Source organism: Zootermopsis nevadensis, unplaced genomic scaffold (assembly GCF_977971745.1).
Source record: "Zootermopsis nevadensis isolate Lab colony 2312 unplaced genomic scaffold, Znev_1.0 Znev_ptg000004l, whole genome shotgun sequence".
Classification (NCBI taxonomy): domain Eukaryota; kingdom Metazoa; phylum Arthropoda; class Insecta; order Blattodea; family Termopsidae; genus Zootermopsis; species Zootermopsis nevadensis.
This window is the reverse complement of record NW_028259136.1, coordinates 4,555,001-4,581,446: the sequence shown is the minus strand read 5'-3', so window position 1 is coordinate 4,581,446 and position 26,446 is coordinate 4,555,001. Positions and strand designations below refer to the sequence as shown.

The 26,446-nt window shown below is 36.9% G+C and overlaps 3 protein-coding genes across 5 annotated transcripts in view; 1 reads left to right on the top strand and 2 right to left on the bottom strand.

Annotated features, from left to right (window-relative positions):
- The window catches only part of LOC110829151 (nucleolar protein 4), a 260,141-nt gene extending 246,075 nt beyond the window's left edge, over positions 1-14,066 (bottom strand). Inside the window, exon 1 of the mRNA XM_087342916.1 lies at positions 14,052-14,066. The gene's annotated coding sequence lies outside the window, so the exon portion shown is untranslated. The remainder of the gene's footprint in view (positions 1-14,051) is intronic.
- Positions 14,067-14,084: 18 nt separating this feature from the next.
- The window catches only part of TfAP-2 (transcription factor AP-2), a 470,810-nt gene continuing 458,448 nt past the window's right edge, over positions 14,085-26,446 (bottom strand). Inside the window, exon 10 of the mRNA XM_087342920.1 lies at positions 14,085-14,110. The gene's annotated coding sequence lies outside the window, so the exon portion shown is untranslated. The remainder of the gene's footprint in view (positions 14,111-26,446) is intronic.
- Dpp10 (Dipeptidyl peptidase 10) overlaps positions 15,652-26,446 on the top strand; it is a 73,193-nt gene continuing 62,398 nt past the window's right edge. For 2 of the 3 annotated variants that reach the window (XM_022071079.2, XM_022071075.2), the window contains exons 1-2: positions 15,652-15,872; positions 21,988-22,409. In XM_022071079.2, coding sequence (XP_021926771.1) covers positions 22,377-22,409 — 33 coding nt within the window. In that variant the 5' untranslated portion in view covers positions 15,652-15,872; positions 21,988-22,376. The remainder of the gene's footprint in view (positions 15,873-21,987; positions 22,410-26,446) is intronic. The other variant, XM_022071077.2, reaches the window with a different exon arrangement.

The following is a 26,446-nucleotide window of genomic DNA, read 5'->3' as shown; positions in this document are numbered from 1 at the left end:
ATTTGGATAGCACGAAACAAACGTTTCTACAGCAGCATAACATTAAAGTTCCATGAAATATTCCACACAATAATTCGATAGTTATTACGGAACACAGTGTTTCCTTAAAAAAGTTCTACAAAAGACGAACATCATATAAATAACATTTAAATATTCTATGTTCCTACTCCCAACTAAACACGCCATATCTCAGTTACAAAGATCAGTCCGTTAATAATGTTACGAAAATATTCGCTGTTCGATGCAAGAACCAAATTAAACCGACAAATCGAAATATAATGTAGCTGAAATACATACTGATTGAAGCAATGAACATTCCTGTATTCTGGCATGCTATGCCGTATAGTCTGGTAGAAGTGCACAAACGTTTTGAAGGCCTTTCCTGCCTCCATCATCAGGACCTATGAAATGTTGGTAAACGTCTAAAAGATTTAGCGACGCTACAACCCAGAAGACAACCATCTTCGTACTCACCGTCGTAAAAACCTCAAATCCTACTAAAATAACAATGTTACAGGTGTCACAGGAAGGGTTTATAATTAGCAAACAAGTGATGTTGTTTTGGAATACACTAACGAAAGTAAATACTCAGGGCCTCGTAATTACTGGAATGCTTGCAGTGTCATGTATGACAAGAGTCAGCCAAGGTGATAAGCTAGCAACTCACAGTCAAGTTTCGCTTCGTTGTTCATAAGCGACGAACTGTACAGTCCAAGTTTCGTATTAGTTATGACAGGCATTCACTCCCGGACCTCACAAAATCCCGACATGGTTAGTGAATAATACGATCTATAAACTGGTTGATTGATGGGGTTTGGGGTCGACACAGCCCCTAGGGTTTTGTGTCATTATCTGTTCAAATAATCCGACCAAAATGACTACGCCACAAATTAGACATGTTGGCAGATGACAGATGCTATATACCACTGTCAGGTGCTAAGAACTAAACCAATCAGTGTTAGCCAGACTTTGGTATAATTACTGAACACGGTTCCGTAACTTAGATCCTCGGCTGGGATACGAAGTGGGTTCATCAAGTTACGGGTCCGACGTGTTACCGTTGTCACCACGCTCGTAAATCCTGTCCCACGAAACGACAATGATGAATTAGCTCTATTAAATCTAGATGCAAATGAACGGGAAGAGTTTGTAGTACTACGGAGACAAATTACCCAACAGTCACAAAGATTTCAGGAGACTATACACAGCATGACTTATCCTCAACTTTAGCTCTTAGCGATAAAAAAAGTAATCCAACTTCTGTACCCAGGGGAAGAAAAACAAGGAAAATGGTAGGTTGAAAGTGCAAGCCCATTTGTTCTTCGCTATTCATGAGGTTTAAAAATGGTAATCAAATAAAGTCTGCACGAAGCAATTACGTTCACAAACCCATGAAGGGAACAAGGATTATAGGGTACAGTACAGTATATTTCTTCTTGTGTCCATTTCATTATTTTAAGCACATTTTAAATTTATATTTTTCAGTGTCATGACGTTTTACGTTTTATAATTTAGTCGTTCAAGTTGTTAAAAAGATCCGATTTTAATTTGCATATGTTTTCAGTTTGACTTCACTTAAAAATTTGTACATCACATTTTACACAAATTTTCACTGGCTATAATTTCATTGTCTTCACAAGGCCTATTTGGACGTACAAGAAGATTTCCACAACGTTTCAGACACCGAACCTGTAGGAATAAGAGTGTAAAAGACCACGCTCTGGGCTCCCTCGCAGTTTGTATCTGCCACTACAGTATTTTTCTCAATTAGCAGTTTAATTACAGCCTAACCATAATTAATTAAAACACAACAAGAATAACATGATGACACTACCGAACTTGTCTAGATCCTGTGCGGTCACTGCTATGGGCCGGATGTGAACTCATGTTTAGATGTAGGCCTACAGATAGTCATTTAAGTTTCTGAGATTATAGGTTCTGAAGACAGAGGAGATTTCGATGGTAACCTTCTGGGTTGTGACGTCATGTTGTGTTGTAGGCGGTTAACTTCACCGTGAAGATGGATGTGACACTTCCCACCGAAACGTTGGTAGTCACCATAAGACGTCATAACCCAGAGGGACACGATCGATAAACAAGCTATCTAGATAAATAAGTCCATGGAGTGAAGTACTTCTAGAGAAGGTAATGAAGATTGTAATTAGATTTGTAATGTACAATCTGAGACAGATGAATACAGGTCCTAAAAAAATTACTGCAGATTTATAGGTCACACAGGCGACTTCCGAGGTATCCAGTCACATCAGAACAATGGTGATGGGGACAGAGTTGGTTCCCGAAACGTCGGTTTACTACGGTAACCAGTTAACGCAGCTGATTGCCCGAGAAGATTTTATTGATTTTAATCGCCGCGAAAGTCTCAAATCCTATAAACCAGTTGCTGGTTTCAATGTATACAGCCTTTTGTAAAAACATCCCTAAAAATGAAGGTGTGGAATAAGGTATTGGTTGAACGAAAAACAGAAAAAAGTAAACGAAGACAGAACTATTAAAGTTCAAAATACAAGACTGATGTTTTCAAGTCAGAGTGTACAACGTTTGTTGAGCGGGACTACATAATATAAATTTGAGCTCACTGAACATTCACCCTACATATCGCAGACTAAATATCGTGGAGAGTTTGTATCGGAGAAGTTGGGGCCTTTTTTGTATATCTTTTTTTGTGAATGGGTGTCGGCCATGATATTGCAAATGACAGATATGATTAAATCGAATACTCAGTTTGCATAGACTCGATGTATCGTGAATCATTTCCTTCCAACGGCGCAGCGGGTCATATATAAATGGGATTTCCGATATATGTTACATTACGTGACAGCTTGCACAGAAGCGCGACACAGACATTTCATCACAATTCCTAAAGTGAGGCCCCTATTTATTAAGCCGTCCAAATTAAATTCCACTTCGCGAAGCCGCGAATAAACACAAAAGTCACTTTCTCGATTTGCTTCAGTTTAGAATATCTCAGACGTAACAAAATCTGAAACATGCGAACTGTGAACTGTCTGCTTTATTACGTACAGGCGTCTGTCTCTTGAATACAGTTTTCGGGCCAGGCTTTTGCTTTCGTCAGACAAAGGATGGCTTCATTTGGGAATTTTCCTCCATTCGAAGTTGAACCTGATTGTCTCTGGTTATATGTTATACTAACCCCCTTGACGTCACTAATTACGTCATACTTTAGCTAGGGATACTAAACTGGAGCGGAATTGTGCGCTGGACCTCAAACGAGCTGTGTAGCGGAAATTTCTCAAACAACCCTCCATTTCACGCCACCACCGCAACACACACACACACAAACAAGCACACAGCATTATCAACCTTACAATTCTTGCCATAAATTAGCGAGAAAAATTCAAATTCTTATCTAATTAGAGTGGCTAATTATTCATTTTTTATACTGTAAACTACTCGCTTTATATCAAATCTAAAACTTCTTGACGATGGTGAAGAGTGAATTGAGTGAAGAGTCAAAGAGTCGCTTTATGTAATCTCATAGGCAAAAGATTAATAGACTGATATTTATAGGTTGAAGTGATGGAAGTTTCGAACGTATTCTTCAAATCGATTCTCATACTTGAACAAAAGGTTTTAGCAAAGTTCTTTCGATCTGAGGTAAAATAAGTTCCAAGACGTGGGTTGGAAGACAAGTTTTGAAAATGTGTCCAACTCGAAATCGATTTACTATGTCAGACACATAACTATGGTACTACAAAACATAATGAGACACATCGAAGTCACTAAAATAATGTATTATTTGATACCAAGAATCAGACACAATTAAATCTGAAAGTCCAAGTGTTTCTTCTTTCCGATACAGCAAGTATTTGAGTAGGTATGTGTAGAATAACAAACGGGGATCGCACTGAATTTCTATAATAATGGAAACAAAAATACATAGATTATCTTCATAATTTTTCTAAAGTAACAGTAACAAAATAGCGAAGCTTGCAACCTACGTTCACACAAACACGCCTATAAAAATCTCTTAGGAACAGCGGGGCCTTTTACGAAATGATGTGTCTTCCCACTTATTCGCTCATTAACTGAAGTGACACAGTGGCCTACCTTATTTAATGGGATGTCATTAAATCTCAGTACGCATAGCAGAAAGAGGAATTCTTGGTGTACACAAGAAAGGGAACTGTCAAGAGAAGAGATTTCTGAAGGCGTGAATATGCAAATGAACTAGAAACTAGCTGCTTGAGACCAGGCCTATTGATATGTAAAGGTAATTTCCGTGTCCTTACTGTCTGTGGTTCCACAAACGATAAAATAAATGTCGCTTTAAGTGACACCACACACTACACTGTTTTCATATATTAAAAGCAATTCTCGTTGATACAGAGCATTTTACAGTTCCGAAGGACTAAACAGACTACGTTTTAAACATCGCACTTACCGCTAGTCAGGTTTCATGAGTGTTTACTGCCTCTGTCATCAGAGCGATGATGACAGTGCAGGCAGTAAGTACCTCTGAAACGTCGGTAAAGTTCTACACTAGACTACACGGTGCAGCATCCCAAGAGACAAGTCATCTTCTTACTCGTCGTCGTGAGAACTTGAATAATTTAATGTACTTAGAGAGATCAATAAATCCTTCCTCAACGAAAATACAACGCTTCTCCATTGCGAAGACAAAACGTGAATGTTTTTTTACGAAAATAAAAGCTCTTAGCATTATAACACATGCATTCTATGAATAAAATACAGAGTCACTGAATGTATAGTAGGTGGTACGTACAGCGAACACTGTTTTAAAGAATGAATGTAACTTTAGAAAGGGTTGAAAGAATAGTCGCATTTGGTAGGATTTCAGGCTTTCACCGCGGTGAGTCTGAGGATCGCTGTATTCTGGGTTCTTCAAGGCGATCGACCTGATATTGGGGACACCAAGTACCTCTGAAAAGTGCTACCAGACAACACGGCGCTACAACCCAGAAGACAGCCATCAACAGTAGTAATTGGGTGACGAACGTATGTTCTTTGCAGACAACAAACATATATTTGTCTGTTCGTGCCTAAACCGCCTGAGAGATTCAGACGAAATTTCGTAAGGCACGTCTAAAAACTGTAGATGCTGTCGGGATAATTCCATTATCCCCTCTATCGGCCCACTGTAGCCTCTACTACACACGAAGTTCATATCGATCTGAGTCAGATTTACAAACGTATATAAACAACACAAGGTTTGTAAGACTTGAGGTTCTCACAGCGGTGAATATGAAGATTTCTGTCTTCTGGGTTATTGCGCTGTGTAGTCTGGTCGATGTTAACCAACGTTTCAGAGGTCATACTGCCTCCGTCATCAGGGCGATTGAGAATGAAGTTTTCTGTCTTCTGGGTTGTTGCGCTGTGCCCTGATGACGGAGGCAGTATGACCTCCGAAACGTTGGTAAACATCGACCAGACTACACAGCGCAACAACCCAAAAGACAGAAATCTTCAACACAAGGTTTCGTTAAACATATTTTATAAATGCGTGCTTGCCACTTTGATTTTGACTGTAAGGTTTATTTATAGCAGACTATATGTGTCTGTCACTTCAAAGTTTATCACCATGCAGATATCACACAGCAAAGAGTATTTTTTTGTGTGTTTCGTAAAACAGTCCTACTCATAATACCGTAAAATGTTTCAAATAAAAGGTATTTGAGTTTAGTTTAATTTGTGAGTCACAGATGACAGGGAAGAGTCAAAAATAGAATTCGCCAGAAAACTACCAGTGCAGATCGCCAACACGAAATATATTAATTAATTTCGAAAATGAGGACAGACAGACAGACAGACAAAACATTTCCATTATTCATTACTGTCAGAAAAGGGCAGATATATTTTATAGTCTGATTTGAAATATGTGAGAAGTAAGTTATTAGAAGATTTAGTTCAATGTGGTTTAGCCTTTGGCGGAATTTTCAGGACCGTTATAAGCAAATTAACTGGGTCTTAGAAGCAATACAGATTGGAGTGTTTCTTCCGAATTTTTCGAGCACATTTAATCCCATGAGTAAGTTCCTAAGTACAAAACTTTATCTTTGCTTGGGCTGTCAATTAAAAATGACAATTTAAATTTCCACAAACACTTGTAATCGAGTCAATATTCATAATGCCTTAGCGGTGTCCCTATAAGTTCAATGTAAAATGTAAAATGATAGGAAAGGAAGTGGATTACAGACTGTCACACCACATGGTAAATCACACAATTGCAGTGACAGCAGACAAGTAAAGATAATCCTTGCAGAGAAATGTTCATTTGGCAGGCCTTTTGCATTGCTGAATGAAACTCATCTCTCTCTGTGCCACGAGTGAGGCCGGCGGGTATTCGCTACAGTGGAGTATCGATTGTATGTGCTGCGGGCTGCACACTCGCGCCTGTCTGCCTCTCCTGCATTCTACAGCGGCGGACTGCACTGGCAAAATCATATGAATTGTGAAACTCGATCTGTAACACGCGGTCCCCTAATTTGAGAAAAATTAAATTGCATCTTGTTCCAAAACAGAACAAAGTAACGAGAAAACTTGAGAAAACATCCCGTCGTCTTCCTACGCCATAAACTAAATTCTAAACTATCTTTACTCGAAGAACAGCCAAGGTAAAGCCATTAACTTAGGACCGAGGGTATAATAATGTGTTGTTGGTCAACAGTCTACTGAAATAGTTATTAGCATTTAATACACGTAATTAAAGCTGATAACTGCCTCAAACCTTAATAGGAATGTTTAATTAGTGAATTGCATAATTGGTTGGTTAATTTGGTAACAAGGTCATTTAGTCACTTTGAGGAAGGCGAGTGATCACATCTGGTTGGAACCGCTTAACAATTTCAAACAACTTTTGAAGTGTTCCTTCTAGTCCCTCATTCAAGTAAGAGATTCCTATGATTTTAAAATAAATTGACAGTGATTCTAGGAGCCTGATATAAATTGAATTTTATACGTTCTTTGCATGAAATAAATCAAGTAAACGAATAATGTGGCGGTCTTATGTCTTTTAGCGAGATTCGTCTTCCAGATCTGCGAACGGCTTGTGATTACGTGTAACCTAGCCGCGAGAACTTAAATCAAACTCCTTATAACTTATTTGACGAATTATGCATGTGTCGGCTTAACGAACTTCTGATTTGTTGCCAGGCGACGTAAACTGATAAGCTGTACATAGAGATCTTTGTTTCTCCTATCTCCCCTCAGAAGCCTCACTACTGGCAGAAACAAACACTAACGCCTTCAAGGAAAACTTCACTCCATGCTCAGACAAGTAGCAGAGGTAATGGTGAGTTTGAGTCCAGACGAACTTCATAAAAGTAATTTTTACAAAATGAGTACCATCATTTATACTATCGTAAAAACTTGAAATCTCATAAAAGGACTTTAATAAGTTTAAAACAATTAATGGATATCCCCGAATGCTGAAAATGTTACATTATTACAGATTTCCACATTACTCCAGTCTCAAAACGATCGAATCAAATAGGTTTATTGTAATTAATGAACAGTTTGAAATATACATTTCTCCTTTTTTTTTTGAAGATTATAAGGTAAACGCGTTTCAATACATTTTGCCCTCATACATTCAGGTTATTAAGCGGGGGACAAGTATGTACGACGAATGCTTAATCCACGCATATCGAAGCCACCTGACCCGTTGTTATGACAGATATATTTAGAACTTAAAATATGTAACGATTCATAACTATGAAAATAGAAGCATTCTGCTTTTCCTACATCTGGCACAATTTCAAAATTTTATCAGTCCCGGCATGCAATGTAACTACTCTTTCTTCTCGGGCGATCAGCTGTATAAGAATGGAGTCTGCAGCCAACGTTTTAGAGACTGTGATGGAAGCAAGGACGTTGGTATCCTCTCACGGTTGCCGTAAAAGCTCCAAATATTCTATCAGTCTACGCACATTTAAATTTAAAATCCCATTCGACAATAGACAGTTGTAGGCTGCTACTACTACTAATCACATGAGGCATATAATTAGGACGGCAGTTAAGATATGACCCAGAATGATCACTGTTTCTCCATTGCTCCACTGGTTGCAAACCCGTTCTAAAAAATAAGGGCTGGAACGAGAGCGAACATCTACGTGCAGGGTGAAGGTATCTCTTGAAGAGTGCCTGATATAAAACAGCAAAGCCGATTTGATATGCTATGATAAAAAAGTACAGGTCAAATTCAAACAGCATACTTAATTTAACTGAAATCGAACTATTTCCAGACGCTTACTATCCCCCACAACCTATGTCATCAGTCCGTCTTCTTCTTGGTCTTCCAATCGGACGTTTTTCACGAGGGCTGAGAAATCACAGCCAATCACAGTTTCTTTTTGCTTGAAAAACCCCCATGAAAAGAAACTATTTAAGGTTGTCTGTGTAATGGCTGAAATACAATATCACTATGGAGGTTACAGTATGAAGATTTCCGTCTTCTGGGTTGTTGCGCTGTGTAGTCTGGTCGATGTTTACCAACGTTTCAGAGGTCATGCTGCCTCCGTCATCAGGGCGATGAGTATGAAGATTTCTGTCTTCTGGGTTGTTGCGCTGTGTAGTCTGGTCGATGTTTACCAACGTTTCGGAGGTCATACTGCCTCCGTCATCAAGGCGATTGAGAATGAAGTTTTCTGTCTTCTGGGTTGTTGCGCTGTGCCCTGATGACGGAGGCAGTATGATCTCCGAAACGTTGGTAAACATCGACCAGACTACACAGCGCAACAACCCAGAAGACAGAAATCTTCATACTCATCGCCCTGATGACGGAGGCAGCATGACCTCTGAAACGTTGGTAAACATCGACCAGACTACACAGCGCAAAAACCCAGAAGACAGAAATCTTCATACTCATCGCCCTGATGACGGAGGCAGCATGACCTCTGAAACGTTGGTAAACATCGACCAGACTACACAGTGCAACAACCCAGAAGACAGAAATCTTCATCGCCCTGATGACGGAGGCAGTATGACCTCTGAAACGTTGGTTAACATCGACCAGACTACACAGCGCAACAACCCAGAAGACAGAAATCTTCATACTCACCGCTGTGAGAACCTCAAGTCTTACGAGGTTACAGTAGTCGGGGAGAATCTGTAAGTTTGACGACCGTTAGCAGTAAAAGCAATGGGATCTGAGGGGTGGGAGGAGTAGAAGATAAGGAAGTATATACAGTCTGTAATGTATACATTATTTTCCAGTGGCAGTATTTCGCATCTCGCTACCTCAGTTCCTATATCGATAATGTCTTTGGTTTACATAGTTCGCATTTGTTTTCTTTCTAGCCCGTAGGCTAGTGACACAGGTGAAATGAATATTTTGGTCCCGGCTACTGCACGTTGTGATTTAAACGAGATTGATGCAGCTTATGATAGGGTTGAATGACATGTTCTAACACGAAGACGATACCTAACGAACAATTTCTTCGTGTGCTGAAAAGCTATGGTTTCCTGTGGAAAAGTGCTGAATCGTGGCATTACTCAGAATGTATTTAATACATACAAATTTTGGGCTTGGTTATGGTTAATATTATGGATTTTGGTGTAGTGTAGACACGTCGGTACATGACGTTTCGAAAAAAAAAATATACTGTCTCCATCTTCAGGGTTGAAGATGGAGACAGTATATTTCTCTGAAACAATGGCATCCACCAACATGTCTGCACGTCGCCAAAACCCACAAAAACCTCAAATCTTAATAACCACATGCGATTATCTTGTCTTCGCGTCCTCCATGATCTGGAACATTTCACAGCGCCAGATGCGACGGGAAACTTACTGAGGTGTACGTATTAAACATTTTTTACACAGATATTAATGTAATTTTTATTTATCCTGCTTGGTTTATTACATACATTCTTAAGTTCCACAATTTACTGACGTGCGCTCTTTTCGATTTTATAGTCTATAAAAGTTTTATGATTATTTTAATATAAATAATGGTTTCGAAACCTTTCTATTCATAAACTCTCAGGCCTTGTTGCACAAAGAGAGAAGTAGAATATTGAAACACATCCCCTCCTGAGAGCTGAAACACAAAAAATGACTAAACATGCGCATATCCCGGATTAAAATCCCGGCGCTGGCCAGCGGAGAAGTCCGTTAAGCAGTTCAGTCTAGAGACCAATTTTAATAAATGTCGATATATGACAGAAATACATGTAGTTCTACAAAACAATTTTAATTCTAGCTTAGATTCATTCACTTAGCGAACAATTCATTTAAGGGCTTAAATAAACTTATATCTTTCGAGTCCTTTGACAAATGTTGATAATCCTTAATATACGAATAGGTCTATTAACATATGCACGATGATTGACTTTAGTTTATTTTAAGGGTCACTGTGTTAATAATATTTTTATAAGCAACACAAGTATTGCTGAAAATTTAGTTAGCTTCAATTTTATAGCATTTATATAAACATGAGCGTATGTGGCTAAGAACTAACGTGAGAAAAACTTGGTGTTGGAAAACCTCTTCCAGACTACAAGGAGAGACATTTTAGAAGAATGCCGTCTTCAGCGAAAAGAGAGATTTGAAGACGAAGACGCCAAATATATATATATATATATATATATATATATATATATATATCAGCAGAATCCTTGATTTGTGAATTCGGGAAATGTAATAACTGCTGATTAATTATTCAAGTGATCTCCTATGAATAAAAATGACAGTAGTACCTACAGTTTCAAAATGTGAGCGCCATAGGCAATTCCTAATCTACGGAATTTCGACGTGAATATTTTAGAGTCAATATTGTAAATGATTGTGCTGTATTCAATTTAGACTATAAGGCTACAGCCCAAGACAGCGGTCAGGTCCCTTAATTTCCCTGGAGACGTCCTTGGTAATTAATCTTGATGTTGTCACTAGACTCTGCTTCTGTCAGGCCCGGATATCAAAGATGGCTCGCGACTCATATTACGTGTTTGGATAGAAAAAGTTACAATCTTTCAGAATCATCTTAATTTTTTAGTGTCATTAAGGTACAAGCTGCAGGCAACGAGTGGAATATGTCGGATCTGCCTGCCTCATATATAGATTCCAAAAAAAAAGTCAAATCAGCATATACACCCTGAAGACTGCAATGTGCACAGAAACGTTGAACAATTTCCAACATTCGACGCGGCTTAACCCTGAAAGCCGAAGTTATAAGCAAGCGGCTTTTATTCCTCATAACGCCGTGAGGGTGCGGTTACTTATTCGACGTGCGTGTGATACAAGTAGCCTGAACAAAGTTTCAGGAGGTAGCCTTTCTTCCACAGGTTTATAGAAATTATTCCATAATAGAACAGCAGGAACAGGATATCGTGTGAACGTACAAATAAACGTTGCAATCACGAAAACAACAGCAAATATTACAAAAAGGAAGAACTTCATTTCGTAAAATTACAAAATAAATCCCACCCGAGAATATGAACGAAGGTAATTTCTGGACGTCAGAGGTGTTTCCTGCCTTCATCACCGGGGCGATGAGGCAACAAAAACCTCTGAAACGTAGGTAACCTCCTGCCGGACTAGACAACGCAATCCAGAAGACAGCTATCAACAATTTAAATCTTAGATTATATAACAACTACCGCTTTCAAATGCAGAAGTTCCACGTAATTATAAACAGATTCCTACTGAATATTTTTACGGATCATCGACTGAGAAACACTGGTCTAGAGACAAGTTCACATATACCAGTGGGCCTATAATCTCTGTGGTCTCTCTGTATTTTGGTGACGAATCAGCTGATGCTCCTAACTAAAATAATTCAAAATGACCTTTGAAGATCCCGGTGTTTATCCATAAAACGAACGTAATTCATGTTGTAGTTGTTTTTGTAAGACCTGTATGTCCTTTTTATGACGATACACCACGCCCTGTGTTTCTCTATTCGACACTTCACAGCCACTTTGATGTCCAGTGTTTACTCATAAAACAAGAGACATTCATACTGGACTAGCGTTACACGCAAATCCTTTCCAAGCCAGAAATAACGAATTTCCGGCAGTTTTATTGGAAGAAGAGAAGCTTGTTGACATTAACAAGTGTCTGTATAAACGAAAGACGTTGGCGTAAGCCAAGTCCGTGTGCAAATTTTGCAAATGCGTCTTTTTTGGGATATAAGAATACCTTTATGTACTTTCACTGCAGATACAAACATTTTAAGGTTTGTTCACTAGCGTTTAGGGCAAGGACGAGTTACTGGAGAGAGTTACTAATGTTTAGTTACTCCAATATAGTAAACAAGCACTTTAACACTCACTGGCTTAAATAAATACATATAAATAAATAAAATAAAAAATAAATCGATCTCGTAAATAGCATCAGCAACTCGTGTTCGCACTTTGCCCGAGCAAACAAGGTTTCATTGTGCATATAAACTTATTGTTACAAAGTAATAAAAAGAAAACACTTTTTCAATCAGAACTTAATTCTCCATATAGGCCTATCCAATTAAATGTTCATCAAATAAAAAACTGGAGACCGAAGTTCCAGATTTTTAATTATATCTTTCTAACCATATTTTAAGAACAACCTTACTTTAATACATGCTTTTCGGTATGACTTTAATGCAAATTGGTGTTATACAGACCTACACTAGTCACGAATGCGTCCAATAGCACGTAATACAAAATTTATTTTTTATGGTTTCTTTATCGGTTGTGTCAGCAGCTCGCATTAAACATCGAATGATAGGCTGATTTAATGGAAATGACATCCAAGAAGACGCAAATAGCCTAATATAAACTACTAACACGGAATATAACCACAAAAGAAAAAATCGGTCATTACAGCCGGTCTCATGCCCTACATGCGAACCCGGGCTCTCTCGAATACAAAGCAGATGTGCCAACCACGCGGCCGTCACGTTGGGTGCTTAATAAAAATTATAATCTAAATCTACCTATATATGTAGGGAATAAAACGGACGGATGTTTTCTCCCAATTTTGGATTTACTTTATAAATTTAATCCAAAAGTCTTATAAAATTATATACGACATTCATGATGCCAAACGCTGTCTCTCCTAGAATGATAAATAAGGGCGACCTGTTCTGTCGTCTACTTGAACGTTTACCTAACTAGCAGACATCGTCCAAAGAAAGAACTCCCAAAACGATACCAGATCGTTGTCGCTACGCCTACACCAAGTGGGTGCATGAGAGATTTTAAATGCGTCTTCTCAGTAATATCTATTCAATATCTTAATCGATATTACGAAATTCTATGTGATAATGAAGAATCTGTGGAAGTTCATCATCCCCATATTTTTCATAATTTTATAACGATTTACAGATTCTTCAAGTAGACCTTGACTTGCCATTTTATATATTTTTTTCTTAACACTTCAAGTAGAAACGATCAATTAGTCTTAGCCATGAAAATGTAGTAAAACAACGAATCACTTACTTTATACACGGAACATTTTTACTTTGCTAGATATAATTTATGCTATTCGATCAAAGTAAACTTCTTTCCAACGTCTCTCTTTGTAAATAACACGGATTTACAAAGCGTAGCATTAATCAAACTTATAGTAGGTTATATAAAAAAGTTTTCTGTAAACCCTTGAATGTATGTAAATCAAATTTGCATTTCTAATGCAGTTCATTAAGTAAATAAAAAGATTTTGGATTTTTATACAGCGTGAGTGTTATTTTACCCTCAATATGAAAGCGTTTCCAAGACGAAAGATTTTGAAATGTGCTGCGATTAGAATCCTATTAGAAGTTCTAAGACAGAAAAGCGATGGAGTTTACTAAGTCCATTAACGATAATAAAAGTTCGTAAATACAATATAGGCGTAATACGTCCTAACAACTTGGGCCATAAGAGAAATTGGAATATTTACCTTCCTATAGGTCACTATTATAATTCTGTCCCTTCTGTCTTAAGTGTGGTAATAATCGGAAGTAGGCTGCTAATTTTTGAAAATAATCATAAATGAAAATCTTATTCTTGAGTCTCTATACTGAGCACATATATTAATAAATAACTTGCAGAGATTAAATTCTACATAAAATCAATCATATGGTGACTCACCACTTGTCAATGTTCCCATGTGTTCCTGGAACATGAATTCACCTTCCATTTTCGTTTTCCTAAAAGAGAGAAAAACATTTTATTTCTGGTTTCCTACAAAAATATGAAACATTACATTTCTTTTACAGCAGTGTTTTAGTAGATCGTTCATTTAGTTCAGACCCGCGTAGGAAAAACAAGCCATTTTAGGTAAGGGGACAGAATGGCAACGAACATTGTTCCAGTTTCATGTTTTAGGTTCTCACAGAGGCGAATATGAAGATCGCTGCCTTCTGGAATGTTGCGTCGTGTAGTATGATAGTTTTATCAGACTTCACGGCGCAACATCCCAGAAGACAGTCGGATTCATACACTTACAGTCCCCCTGTACAGATGAACTTAAGCGTAATGCATTACTAAAGGACTTGGAGTCTTTTCAAAAAAATTGTGAACATATTTCTTTATCGACAAATAGAGACATGAGGATATTAATGGACTGCATTTACACACAAATGAAGAACTAATCTAATATATAACCTATAAACTGCAGCTGTGTTATAATGTATTTTATGTTGACGAAAATTCTTTTACAAATCACCTTACAATTCAGTACTGACGCCCGGAAGATGCAAAATATTTTCATTTCAAAAAATAAGCGGTCTGAATGTGGCGAAATAAAACCCATAAATTATGTATTCTAAATACGTTAGATGGGAAGAGTGTGAAAAGAGGCTGTTCATTTAAACTCTCAGAAAAAAATCACGAGGTGCGTCTCAAAAGATACGAATTCTGGCGAGAATCCAGTCACGTAAGATCGTATGCGAGTATCGGAAAACAAACTGTAATAATCTGTCTGACATCTGAGTGCTGCTTTATGCCGGGATATAGCTAGCTAGTCCTATCATATGAGCGTAGGATATCATACACTGAAAGGTCGAAATACGGCCCAGAGTGGGGGGGAGGCAGGCCTTTCCTTCACCGCGTCATACAGGCTTAGACCTAGTTTATTCAACCGGAACAATGTATTGTATATATTCAGACAGCAAATGTATTTATCTAGTGCGCAGAGCAGGGCCGTACCATATCCCACTTATATGACACTACACGACGTGACATCCTAGAAAACAGTCATCTTCATCAATAGAATCCTCTAGGACAATCAGCCGCGTCAACTGGTTACCGTAGTAAACCGACGTTTCGGGAACAAACTGTCCCCATCATCAGGGTTCTGACTCGTAACATCAGAACCCTGATGATGGGGACAGTTTGTTCCCGAAACGTCGGTTTACTACGGTAACCAGTTGACGCGGCTGATTGCCCGAGAGGATTTTATTGATTGTACTCGCCGCGAAAGTCTCGTCTTCATATTCGACGCCATGAGGATCTGAAATTCACAAAACACTGCATTTAGCCATCTTGTTTTCTCTCATCGGACTGCATTCCAAGTGCACTAGATAGAGCTGCAGTTTTTGGATTCTCCTCCACGCACAGACCGGTTGGGGAGAGGGAGAGAGAGGGAGAGAGAGGGAGAGAGAGGGAGAGAGAGAGAGAGAAAACGAGCAAGCGAGAGAGAGAAGTCGGCGCACGACGTCGGCTGCCAGCCCAAGCAAAAGCAGGTTCCAGCCTTCAGTTGCAAGCGAACCGCCCGGCTACACAAAAACGGGGAGCATCGCAGAATATCCACCACCTTGCACTCGGTTCGCGTTCGATCAGTCCAGCTGTAGCACCTAACGCTCTCCTACACCTACCAACCCGTGTTACTACTACTATTACTACTGCTGCTTCCGTTAAGCATGACCTAGCCCAAAACACGAGTGTTTCAGTGTTCTTCAGTTTTTCAGTGTAGGTTCTGTTGGAGCAGTGTTGCTTGTGAAATGATTAATTCGATTTATAAGTGTTTGTTTAATACTACAATTAGATATAAAGAGTGTTAGATGGACCTTACCCTGTGCAAATTAAGTGTTCTTAAGTGGTTAAGTGGTTTGACATCAATCTTGGATAAGAGACATCTATAATCTGGTTTCAAGTTCAATTTATTATTAACACAGGATTGCGGTAAAGGATGTGAGGTCCTTCGATCGCTAAGTATAAGTTTAATAGCGGCCTTAAAGATCACGTTACTTTTGAATTGAACAGTCACAATTTTAAAACCTATATTATTTTAATTTGGGCCTCCGTGCTGTCTATATCCCCTGTAGGCAGTATTTAGTGTTTATGTCTTCCTCAGGCACAATTAAAATATACAAGAGTGTTCTTTTACTTGGAATGTAAACAGTTCTTTTATTTGGATATTTAAGAACATTTCTTGATAATTTTGTGTTCATTTGAATTATTCGGGATGTTTGAAAAACAACCCATTATGTCCTAATTTTAAGCACTGGTTATCAATTGTAAATTCAGTGGCTCAATTTACAGTCCTAGATTGAACGTAATGTTACTACAGCTCCATTGAATATGTTGAAAATGGTTTGTCCCAAGTCATACAGCTCTTCTAAATATTTAAGGAGAAATTGTTATAATTTCTTTCGTAGGCGTACCAGATAAAGGCAGAAATAGTACTGCTTATCAAATACAGGAAGTAGTTTGGTCTAACTGCTGTTATAATCCAACACGAACCTTGTAAGATTAATTGTTTAGATATTATTACAGTTAACGTAAGATTATCAAAATCTGCAGTATTGGGTAAAAAATATACGTAATATACAATTAGAAAATGGTAAAAGAAAATTAGCTGAGAATAATAATATACAATAAAAATATGTTGGTCGTAAAATTGCGGGAACAACAGAATCAGTATCACCAAATACTCGGTATTATTTAGTACAAAATTTACCGTCCCTCAAGCTTTTAAAAACACTAAAAATCAAGACATAATAACGCTCCCAGTTGTTCTGCAAAGAATGAATCGTAGTTCTTATATCTGAGATATAAAAGAGCATGTTTCACAAATGTTTAAAACTTCTCAAAAAAGTATTCGGTTGTAAGAGAAATGGAATAAGTTACGAAGCAAAATATGCTACATAGACATACTTCAAGTGGCGATTCCTTGTGAAATTTAGTGTCATGAAGGTGATCGTCTTCTGGGCTGTTGCGCCTTGCGGTCTGGCAGAAGTCCACTAACGTTTCGAAGGCACTTTCTGCCTCCATCATCAGGGTTCATCCATACGCGAATTCGGAGGAAATATCTTTAAATGCACAGGACATCTTCATCTATAGGCCTCATAAATGATGCTGACGACGATAATAATAATAATAATTATAACCTTCCTCACCCGATGTTACACTTGCTTGTCACTGTCACACGTTGCGGCAAAGTGGTTACTATTTCTGAGTTATGGGTTAAAATTTCGGCTTGGAGACTGGCTCACCAGACTGAGTTTCTTCGCTGTCTTTTTCAGTCCCTTGGGCAAATACCAGGACAGTGTCTTAAAATAGGCCATGACCCTTTCCTTCCGTGTACTGCATATATTTTCCTATTTATTAATTATGTTGTCATTCGACGATAGAAACTCGAGTTATTGACAGCGTTGTAAAATACACAAATAACTACATAAAAGCAGTCATTAAATAACCTTAGTGGACAGGAAGGAACACTTCACAGCACAACATAAAATGCCCGGAAGCTGTGTGAATTACGAGTTTATGTTAATAAAATTCTCATCTTCAAAGGGGTTTTTAAATAATTTCCGGCATCTGCGGAATGAGACAAAAGAGACATAATTAATTTGTCATTGTGACTAATAAAGGCACAAAGAGGCTTTTTGATTTTTCATTGTGTAGGGGACAGAGGCGAGTCCATATACCATGTCGTGTGTCTTACTCCAGTGTTCCGTACCAAGCGTTCGTACATAACTTGAAAATTCCTGGATTGCCCTGATGATGGAGGCAGCAAATACCTCTAAAACGTAGGTAAACTTGTATCATACTATTCGCCTTAAATGTATAACTTCACGGTAAATCTTTAAGTATTCAAAGATGCAGCTGAGAAATAACAGGCAGGGAGGCATTGTCTTCACATTATACATTCAATTAATATACTTCGTATAGATGATATCTAAATTACAATACCATCACGCTTCGTAGGATGAGTTTTGCTATTTACTGGCACAGAATACGCCTGCTATCTTTAACGGCGACTCACAATAACAGAAAGCAGTATTCTGGAGGAACAGCATCCGGGCAGGGCGAGTGTGTTGTCACTACTACACACCAAATGACACAGCAGGTTTCCAACAGAATTAATGAGACAGCTAAGTGACAAATAGTTCAGGCAAATAGAAATTAAACCACGGATTTCCAAACGCGAATCCACAAATTCCTATTTTAATATAAACTCCAACCTAAACTAGTAACATATACTAGACTAACAAATTTTTTTTTATATGACCCCCCCCAAGATTCAACACCCTTAACCGAATCACAAATTTTAAAATGGAGAATATTCAGTAGATACATCTCAATTGTTATTCTATTCATACTGACATAAAACAACAACAAATATTATTTATTTTATAATAATATATCTTGAAGCGCGGTATTGGACGTTCATATACTGGGATCGAAACCTAATCGAAGCACTGACGCGTACGCTCGTCTTGGCATGCTGTCTTATCCTAGTAGGTAAAGGCCTTGCGAATTGTCGACAATGTTCGAAAAGTTGGCAGAAAATAATTCTGAGATGCCGAAGCTCTGAATGAGCTATAGTGCCTAATGCAGTAGCAGTCGTAGTATTGCATTGAAAATGTCGCAATGAATGATTTTACCCTTTCGAACACATTCTGATTCATTCTGTTTGATCACCAATGACAGGTACAAATAGAAAATGTACACAATTAAACAAATCAAAGCATAACGGGACGCATGCAAATGAAGTCGAGATGGTTCAGCATGATCTATCTCCGCTGTAAACATCAACACAGGCGAACTCTCCACATTCAAATAACGACTAATATTACATCTATCGTACAAAGTTCATAGGATATAACAGAATTCCTAATGCTTTCACTGTAGTAATATGATCTCGGATAAGTGTCTAACTCAGGAATAGCTCCAATATTAAACATGCTTAGAGCAGGGGTATTTAATCTTCTTCTGGTTGACGTGCTTCTGGTGATGCTTAAAATTTATAGGGGACAAGGTATTAATCTACCAAAAACTGCCAATGTCAGTAATTATATTACGAATAGATTTCCATCTTCTGTTCTCAAATAAAGATATTTCCCAAAAAAAACCTGGCCTACGGAATAGGAAATATTTTCACAGAAAATGTAACCACAACTTACGCTCAAATCACTAACTGGTGCGACATCTGATCGCAGTCAAAGAGATTCTGTTCATACAGCGAAAATCACCAGTTGCTTTGCGATCACCAGTGACATATAAATAAATTATTATAAATATTTTAAATTCTTGCCAGCACCCTGAAACCCCTCTGAGGGAACCATGATGTTCGCTGGCAAGTCGTTGGGGATCCCTGGTTTAAAGAAGCAGAAGAATGTCTATAGATTACGATAAATGAAGTATGGACATATCACATGAGTTCCGAAGACACGTGGTTTATGTAGTAATATTTACAAAATTCGAGGTAATTAAAGGAGCGAGAAAATGCCATTTCTTTTCCCAAACGTCATTAAAATTGTCGGGCTCATTTTTATGTCCAATGCAGCTCTTGATTTACGAGATGATAAATCCGAATTCCAGTTCGGTAAAGCCGCCTCGTTGTTAAAAAATTAGATTAAAGAAGATAACGAACCTCCTTAATATCAAAAACATTTTATAACATATTTGTGTACGCCTATCGGGTGAAGTGAAAAAATTACTAGAGAAATATTTATGGCTCTGTGCTGTGTAATATCTCCGCTACCGATTTTCTATGTCAACAATACAATTTGTTACTCTGCAGAGTCGCATTTCTTCTCTTGATTAGCTTTATCAATAATTAAAATCACATATCGCGCATTTGGGAACAGCAAACTAGATATTAGAATAGCTTTTTACCTCCTGTTCAATAAATGTATACTTTTGTAAACTATCTGAAAATTGTAAACTGAGCACAGCAGTTTAGCACTTTAAACGTTCCCAATGTTTGTTGGCTACCACGCCGCTTAACGAAATCGATTGGATTCTCGACTGATGGAATGTGGAAGTAACAGAATCCATCTGTTGCACACCCACTTTGCATGTCCAGCTCGGACTAGGCCAGCCGGAAGGCTGCCTGGGGTCAAGGTGATGCTACACCCGCAAGCTTGGCGAACCCCAGTTCAGACCTCTTCACGAAAATAGTTTTCGTACCTTAATTTTTTTTTTACTCCGAAAGATTTAAAAAAATTTTTGATTATTATTTCGTATGCTTTAAGCACCCAGTTAGCTTTAACACCCTGCCGGAAAATGTTAAGTGTTCCGGGTACATTTAAGGCTTTGACCGGGATGTTAAATCTTATGTGGTACCGCCTGATTCGACTTCTAATGGTTAAGTGAAGTGTTTTCTTCGCGGTACGGTCTGGATTCATAAATAATATTCAGACGATCTTCGGCTTCAAAGGGTTAAATAACATGCAACTACAATAATTTGTGTGAATTTTAAAAAAAAATATAGATTAGCGTACACTATAGTAATTTGTTATTTTTAAATAAATATTTTTAAAGATAAGGAAAACAATTTTTGGCCAGAGGGAAAAAAAGTTGGACCATCTTGGCTTAATTCACTGTTGCTGCTGGTTTCATTAAAGACGATGCTACCCCCGTTTCACGTACTCCACAGTCCCAATCGAGTCAGTAAAACAGTCATGTGCTTCTTTTAGAGGAAGTTACAATTTCCAAACACACTGCAGATCCAGCACTTCGAACAGTCCACGCGAGCAGAAACTTTTATGAGTTTCAGACGAAAGGAAATAGTCTTAAAAGGAGCATTCCTCTTTCTAAGCTGCTGGCATAAACTTCATGATAAAACACACAATTTAAAATGATCCTGATCGTCAATAAATATTTCACTTATGAAAGGCATATAATAGCTTCATAAACTGTCATTTTACTTCTAAAACATTTGACCTGAGAAGGAAGACAGAAAACACTAAAACTGACCTACATAGTTGAAAGAACAACCCAGGCATGCCAATAAGTAGAAACACTTTAAAGAAACTTTTATAATTTTGCTGCCGAATATAACTGTACCCGCAAATGTCATTAAAATAGTTTTATTACGCTTTTATCCACGACATTTTTGGTAACACAGTGCATGAAAAAATATCGAAAACGACGTTCACAATATTTTAACATCTTAAATGTTGATCTGAAATATTATAAACAATTTGATCGTCTTGAACAGTTGTAATATTCGAAGTAATTTTATCCATGCAGTGTTACTATTACATTTTTATCATATTTAAAATAAAAGTGAAAGTGAATTTATTTTGGGTGTCTCTGAAGCATTCACTAACTTCGCAAATAAACTCTAAACAATAATTTCACATATTATGTTCCTCAAATATCAAAATAGCTTTCAATGTCATTTCGTCCTTGTATATTTTGAAGATACGTAAATCCACGTCTAACCAAGATGACTGAAAGAATATTGCTTTTAAATGTCATATCTGGAAATATCTATCGACATTACTCGTCCAACGAATGTTAGAAACTACAAATCTGACCCTAAGTATATTTATATCTGTGATAATAATACATACTAAACTATTTTTATATCTTTATTAATTTATAATTTTTCACTCTCCTACACTTAAAGATATTTAATTTTGAGATGGCTTCTATGTAATTTGTAACATCTATTAAAATGTCTTCAATTATGTAACTCTCCATTCGAACATTTTCTACGGCAATATGTAAATTGAAAGCCATCATGATGTTCTATTAGGCCTTTTTGGATTCAGGAGGGAACTTCTCATTCTTATCCTTTATGACTTAATGACTCTTATCCGCTGACATGGAATTATCTTTTACACAGAATCTGCGTACAATAATAAACACTACTACCTACAACTGCCCAGATCCTGGATGTTTCTAACGCTGAATTCACTTGAAAAGCCCGTCCTTGCCTGTAATAATTTCAGCCGTTTAATCGACAAGGTGTTTCTGATATACAAAAGAATAAAACATCACATTTCTTTGATTAGTGTTTGAAGCACGAAGAAGGAATTGTTTGAAGACAAAACTCGAAGATGAGAACATGAACAAACAATCGAAACTGTGCATATAACAGCGTACGTAAATTCAGACAAGCGTTTTGCGTTCATCTGCGTATTAATACAAATTTGAAATTGTTGACGTTTCAAAGAAAATTTTTCGCTCGTTCGTTTATTCTCCAAGTTTGGTGGATCTACTATCGCAATATAAATGTCTGATCCAGATAACAACTTTGACGATGAGGTAAGTGTTCTTCCATGATAGAATAAGATAACTGAATGAATGTGAGTGTAATGTATTGATGGTAACAATTGTTAGACGGATGTGTGGAATAGATAGATTTGATTTTGCAGGGCAACATGAGACGTAAAACAATTTATGTCCTACTAGATACATGAAATGTTAAATTTATTGCAATAAGATGTTTGATTAACTTGCATCGAAAGCAGTGTCCTAAAGTTTCTAAAGACACCTACACGTTTAAAATATTTCGGGATATGGATCTTTGAATTTTATATAAAGTGGGCATTTTCTTGATCAGCTGAGCGAGTAACAGATTATCAATAAATACTCTGTAACAAGCAGTTAAAATTTGTAAATATCCCTAACCACTTAAGCATTCAAATAAGTTATATTATACTTTTGGTTAAATAAAATAAGTCGTAAGTTTCTATTACGACTTAGTACAAGTATTTACGTCGCCCTATTAAAAATATTTACAAATTCATTCTTTCTTATATGTATATTTATATTAACTCGAATTTAATTTAAGAGAAAAATATTCGGCCGCATGCAAATTACACTGCAGATAATACATTACACACAGTCGGATATTATTCACCCTTGTCTGTTTCTTTTGGCCTAATTCTGTCGAGAATTAAAGGTGGAGGACTAATGTATGAAGCCAAGAGCCCTTTATTTAGGACATAAATCAAATGGTGTTACAAGCAGTCTCCTCTGTTTCATGTGACACACAGATAGTTCAGAGACGTTTGTACGACCCACATCCTAAACCTTCACATAAGCCTCATAAATTGTTTCTGCATCGTAAAATTCTCTCTTAGAATCCTGTAGAAACTTTTCATTCTTTGAAGCCCATTAAGTTTATACATGAAGCCACTGAATGGCCAACGGAATAAGAGAGAATGGTATAACACTAGACGTTAAAACTGACGTATCTTATCCACTCAGACCACACAGGATCTCGCATGTGTCTACAAGCTTATATTCTTTTACTCCCACACAGAGAATCTAAAGCCTCGGTTTCAAAACAGTGTTTTTTTTTGCGAAAATTCGCAGACAATATTTTATCGCGCAGAATGACCTTGAACCAGAAACTGTCTTCATTAAAATAAAATTTTAAATTGAAGGAACACAAGCAGAAATAAGAGAAGGACGTAACCCTGGTATCATCTAACAAGATCGGGGGCATACATTTTCAAACACCTTACATTCTTTATTACATTTTATAATTTATTTTTATATAATATTTTGTAAGGTAGTATATTTGCGCCATATTGTGAATTAGGTTAATATTTTAATATTTTCCGTCAAATCACAATTTTAATAAGATAATAAAATATAAAATATTTAAAATATCATTTCACGTTCCGCATCGAATGATCGATTTACAAATTGGAACGTCTCTTACGACATGTTTCGGTTATATTTAACCGTCCTCAGGTATAAATTAGATTGGTAAATTTAAAACTCGAATTACAATCATTTACAATGTTATGCAGTTTATTGAAATGTTCTTATCAGATTACTCTTAAAATATAATATTTTGTCATAACCTCTTTGAGATTTACTTAAACTAAAATTGAAATCCGCCCAATAACGTCAGGCGTACGTCCACAATAACAAATCTGATCTAAAACCGTGCAATAATTTCAGGACGAAACACACGTACAGAAAAACCTCTCCGTCTTAGTCTGCATTACGCAGTTCATGTGAAGAACTCGTATTAAGGAAACACATGTATTAACTGGGCAATAACGAAGTTCTTACAACGTGAAATGGAATAAAATGAGTGTTCACAGTAACAGATGGCAAAGTACATAAATTACGGCAATAAAAATATGTTCGACATGCCTAAAACGTTAAACAATTACGCCGGACGTGAAATTTCATAAGAAACACCAAGCGTATATAGTTGCAGTTCAAACATAATTAACTACAGTCTCTTAATGGTTACTAATTTCAAAAAAAAGTATTCATCGCGAGAAGGAAATACGCAGACTATAGGCGAAATATATAGTCTATTTGGAATTAATTTCGCTTACACAATTCCACAATCTCCGGATAATTCAGCGGGCATTAGTAATGCAGTTACAAATCGATTTGGTCAATATTTGCAAAGATAAACTACAACCACAACCACAACCACACAAAAAATGCACACGAACACGGTTGACAGAACGGCAAAAGTAATAGATGAAGTTTTTTTTTGGAAAGTTGTAATTTCGTTGTATTGTTATGAAAAAACTCATTATTCGATGAAAGTGGGTTTGATTCTGCTTGTATGTAAAACGTAATCGATTCCGAGCTAAAGAGGTTTACGTCCTACAAGTTCCTCCCAACAATCAGGTTTATTACGATTTAAAAAACCTAATGCTAATCTATCCACACACTTTAGATATTAACTTGAGATCAAAAGACTGTATTTGCAAAATCTTTAAACATGAAATACAGGACCACAAAATAGTAACTTATTAAACCCGCTACAAATTTTCGCCCTACGTAGAAAGTATCACCTAAAAAAAAAATCACATTAAGTGACGGCTATAAACAATGTCATATACCAAAGTCTTATAAACAGAAATCTATAAAAATAAACAGTACTAATGATAATTTATCAAATTAGGATAATATCGGCCAATGTAAAATTATTTCCGAAACCGAAACCGCTTTAGAAGAATATAGAGCGTGTTTTGTACCCAATTCATTTTTGAACAGATTACGTGGGTTCAACAGAAGTACGTTGTCTAAAACAAGCACAATGAAGTGCGCACTATAACATTAATCAGCTTAACTGCAACAATAGTACTAAGCAATGGTACTTAAAGATGATCTGATGTATTTGCAGTACAGTCACTGTTGTTGGTATTATGTTAACTGTTACTAAACTCCTTGGCAAGTACTACTCAACTGAAAACTGGAATCGTCCATTACTATTATATGTATTTACTGCTGATGATTTTAAATTTACTGGATTGAAGAGGTTCAGGATTGATCCAAAGGCTCGTTTAATTATCGGCTGAGTTCAGGCTTATTGCTGGGTCAAATCTAAAACTTCTTGACGATGGTGAAGAGTCATTTGAATAAAAATTTCCTTGGATATTATCCATCGTCTAGTAAAATATAAAACGTAAAACGACGTTTCGGAGATGGGACAATTGTCCCATCTCCGAAACGTCGTTTTTTATTCAAATTATTGCTGGGTATTTATCATTATTACCACCACCAATTTTACGATTAGTATTGACTAACGGAATGAAATAGGATTCTTTCAAAGGTTGATACATAAAAAGCTTGTCAAGATGTTTCATACATTCTGGATCTTAAAATTAAATCATCCTGTTCACAAAAGCTTGTTTCCGGACCCTATAATGTCTCGACTGAATTTTGTTCACACTTTTACACTATAACGTCTTATTTCTTCAAGGTACAGTTCACCATTACCATAACATCTGCTTCTAGGTCTCCCAAGTGACGCTGATCGTCCAAAATATATGTAATATATCTCTTACCGCGTCCATACTAAGTTATGTTTTCAGGTCATGTCACCACATTTTATTTAATCATCCTAACAATATTAAGCGAGATATTAAAGTGATAAAGTATAATAATAATAGATAATAATAATAGATAACTGAATTATTATTATTTACATTACATAAAATAACTGTGGGTTTGGAATCTGTAAATTTATTTATATCACAAAATATAATTGCTGTTGTAAAAAAGAAGATAATGTAATTTGGACATTTTATCCAATACAGCATACACCAGTTTTTTCGGTTGTACATTTTCTCTCTTACCTTTATAATAACAATGGTAAAAATGAGTTGAAATCCCACAGGAGTTGTAATCCTCTTACAGAAAATTACTTACAGCACATAAACGAATATTAACAGAGAAAATTGTTCAGAAAAAAAATTCATTACCGAGGACGGTCCTTTATTTCCCTTCGTGTTCAGCTCTCAGAGTGAAAACTCGCATACATTTTTTTAATAACACTGTTTCGAGTCAATGCTACTTCACAGGCGGAGACAGTG